The sequence below is a fragment of the Sapajus apella genome, unplaced genomic scaffold (genome assembly GCF_009761245.1).
Source record: "Sapajus apella isolate SASKATOON/1434 unplaced genomic scaffold, GSC_monkey_1.0 scaffold68, whole genome shotgun sequence".
In the NCBI taxonomy this organism is placed as follows: Eukaryota; Metazoa; Chordata; class Mammalia; order Primates; family Cebidae; genus Sapajus; species Sapajus apella.
Window position 1 is genome coordinate 1,229,504 of NW_022437008.1, and position 3,432 is coordinate 1,232,935.

The 3,432-nt window shown below is 53.2% G+C and overlaps 1 protein-coding gene across 1 annotated transcript in view; it reads left to right on the top strand.

Annotated features, from left to right (window-relative positions):
* LOC116530597 (cytochrome P450 2A13) overlaps positions 1–2,815 on the top strand; it is an 8,610-nt gene extending 5,795 nt beyond the window's left edge. The window contains exons 6-9 of the mRNA XM_032248706.1: positions 280–421; positions 912–1,099; positions 1,613–1,754; positions 2,378–2,815. Of these exons, the coding sequence (XP_032104597.1) occupies positions 280–421; positions 912–1,099; positions 1,613–1,754; positions 2,378–2,559 (654 nt within the window). The 3' untranslated portion in view covers positions 2,560–2,815. The remainder of the gene's footprint in view (positions 1–279; positions 422–911; positions 1,100–1,612; positions 1,755–2,377) is intronic.
* Positions 2,816–3,432: the final 617 nt, after the last annotated feature.

The following is a 3,432-nucleotide window of genomic DNA, read 5'->3' on the forward strand; positions in this document are numbered from 1 at the left end:
AAAAAAAAAAAAAAAAAGAAAAGAAAAAAGAAAAACTGACCACTAAGTTGATACTAAAGGACAGATGGTCAGCCAGGTAAAGAAGGGGAGAAGCAAGAGCATTTGGGGCAGAGCCAGCAACCAAGGCAAGGTCTGGAACCTGGGGGGTCCCTGGCAGACCTAGGGTCCCTCATTCCACCTTTGGTCTGGATCTAAGAGAGGTAAATCCAAAGGAAAAGCCCCAGAAGGGTCCCAAGGGCAAGAGGAGTGAGCTTGGCCTAAAGCCCCCTCTCCCTGCAGGAGGAGAAGAACCCCAACACGGAGTTCTACTTGAAGAACCTGGTGCTGACCACGCTGAACCTCTTCTTTGCGGGCACCGAGACCGTCAGCACGACCCTGCGCTATGGCTTCCTGCTGCTCATGAAGCACCCAGAGGTGGAGGGTAAGGCTGGAGGGCAGGGAAGTGAAGGGACCCAGACCCTCAAAACTCCCCTGGTGCAGTGTCCCCACCTGTCCCAGATCCCAGGACCCTGAGACATGCCTTGCTGTCCAGACACAGGGCAACATCCAGCTGATAGGCATCAACTGAGTCTCATTAGTTGACAAAATATGGAAAATGTCTGCGGTGATTTGTCAGTCACTCCTGTCCCAAGCCCACTGAGTGCCCGCTGCCCGCTCCTCCGGACCATCCCCTAAGTTCCTCCCTGTGCCGCCCCTGTGATTCTGGCATGACCTGGGTAACAGGATCTTGCTCCAACAATGCTGATGTCTGTTATGAACGGTGAGTGGGCGTCCCTCGCCCACGTATGACTACCTCTGTGTCATACATAGAGCCATGTCATCCACCCCATTTTGCCTATTTGGGCTATCATCCCTGCTCTGAGACCCCTAGATACCTAAACCCGTTCCCCTTCCCCCCCACCCCGCCCCAGCCAAGGTCCATGAGGAGATTGACAGAGTGATCGGCAAGAACCGGCAGCCCAAGTTTGAGGACCGGGCCAAGATGCCCTATACGGAGGCGGTGATCCACGAGATGCAAAGATTTGGAGACATGATCCCCCTGGGTGTGGCCCGCAGGGTCACCAAGGACACCAAGTTTCGGGACTTCATCCTCCCTAAGGTGCTGTTTCCTCTGCCCTGGGCTACAGGGACTTCCAGCCCCTCTCTGTGTCCTCAGCATCCCACCCCCAGTAGAAGCTTTCTAGACTCTGTCCCACTCCCTCAATCAGTCAAAAAAGACTTTCCCAACCACCACATCCCTTCCACCTTCCCAGTTAGAGACTCCTTAATCCTGCGTCTCCCCAGACCCTTTGTGTCAGGAGAATCAATCCCATGTTCCCAAACTTCTTAAGAATCAGCAGAAGCCTTTCCATTTAGGCCTTTTGCCTTAGAGACATAAATCTCAGGTCCCCCAAACACCCTGCCTAGGAGAACATGGACCCCTTGTCTCCCAAACTTCCTGTCTCAGGGACACAAACCTTCTATCCCCCAAAGCTCCTCCCTCAGAACACCCCAACTCCCATGCCTACCACTTCCCCTCACCTGGGGCACCCTGGTTCCCCCTCCAGCCCCTGTGTCCTTTCACCAATCCCCCAACCCGCCTCATGACATACACCCTCCTCCTCCCTACCAGGGCACCGAAGTGTTCCCTCTGCTGGGCTCTGTGCTGAGAGACTCCAGGTTCTTCTCCAATCCCCGGGACTTCAACCCCCAGCACTTCCTGGATGAGAAGGGGCAGTTTAAGAAGAGTGATGCATTTGTGCCCTTCTCCATCGGTAAGAGACCACTGTTTGCTGCTCAGGCCACTGCTCACACCAGCAGGGGCCTCCCTCACCCAGCTCCCCTCTCCGAGGTGTAGCCAGGTAGTTCTCCAGCTTGGAAGTTCCTGTAGAACCTACCCTTGAGCCACCAGCTGATCCTCCCTTAACTACCAAGCACCCAGTACCTGCACCCAGGCAAGAGAAGGAAATATCATACCCTGTAGATTTATTTGTCTAGGGTCACACAGCACATGTTTTTGTGATCATGTTGCAAGTGTATCTGGCAGGAAGGGGCATCTAAACCTCCCATTGCTACACCTGGCATGGATCACCCCATCTACGGTGGATGCATGACATTATGCCTTTTTCAAAACCCAATGAACTGTACAACACAGAGTAAACCCTAATGTAACTATGGACCTTGGTTAATAATAATACATCAATATTGGTTCCCCAGTGTTACAACTCTTACAGAAGGAAACTGAGGCTCAGGGAGGATCAGTGCCTCCTCTGAAAGTCTCTCAGGCCATAATATTCCACCCCTCCTCCCTGGGACAGCCGCAGCTGCAGGCGTGTAGGAGGGCGAGGCTGCACTGAGAGTGGGCTTCACCCCCACCCCTCCCACCTCTCCTCCTCAGGAAAGCGGTACTGTTTCGGAGAAGGCCTGGCCAGAATGGAGCTCTTTCTGTTCCTCACCACCATCATGCAGAACTTCCGCTTCAAGTCTCCGCAGTCGCCCAAGGACATCGATGTGTCCCCCAAACACGTGGGCTTTGCCACAATCCCACCAAACTACACCATGAGCTTCCTGCCCCGCTGAGCGAGGGCGGTGCTGGTGCAGGGCGCGTGGGCGGGGCCCGGAAAGGGCGGGGCCAGGGGCGGGGCTCGTGGGAGGGGCGGGGCTAAGAATGGAGGCAGGATGGGGGAAAGCAAGGGGCGAGGTGGTTAGAGGGAAGAGAAGAAACAGAGGGGCTCATTTCACCTTGATCAGGTGCTTCCGAGCTGGGATGAAAGGAAGGGAAACCTTACACTATGCTGTGAAGAGTAGTAATAGCAGCTCTTATTTCCTGAACAAGTACCTCCGTGTCAGCTCTGTTCAAAAAGCGTTGCACGCTCACCTCAATTGCCACAAACCTTTGCCGAGGAGAACAGCGCTCATGCCCATTTTACACGTGACAAACCTGAGGCTCAGAAAGTTGTCTCTATCTGAGGTCTCATAAAATATAATCGCCCAGAAAAATCTTTGAACACAGATCTGTGTCCATAACCCTCTGGACTGATTCTTAAAAAGCAAGCACCCCTTCTACTCACAGAATGCCTTATCCACAAAGGCAATGCTATGTGGAATACCACATTCCACATGACATTGCCTCTGACCAAGGCACTCATTTTATGGCAAAAAACAAAAACAAAAAACAAAACACCCCTTCCTCAAGTAAAACAGCTTAATGTGGCATCGCATGGCCTGAACCTCCCAGGCCTAGGGGTTTTTCCAGGCCCTTGGCAGGCAGCTGTCCTGGCTTCACTGCACACTTGCCCACACTCTCACCTACTCAGCATGCTTTGAGCACCACGGTGTAGTCTGCGTTTGCTACCAGGTAAGGCCTCTGTGGTCCATTCAGAGTCAGTCCAGGGACACAAAGAGACATGAATGAGACATACAGTCAGTCCATTGACAATTCCTTTGCAGAGC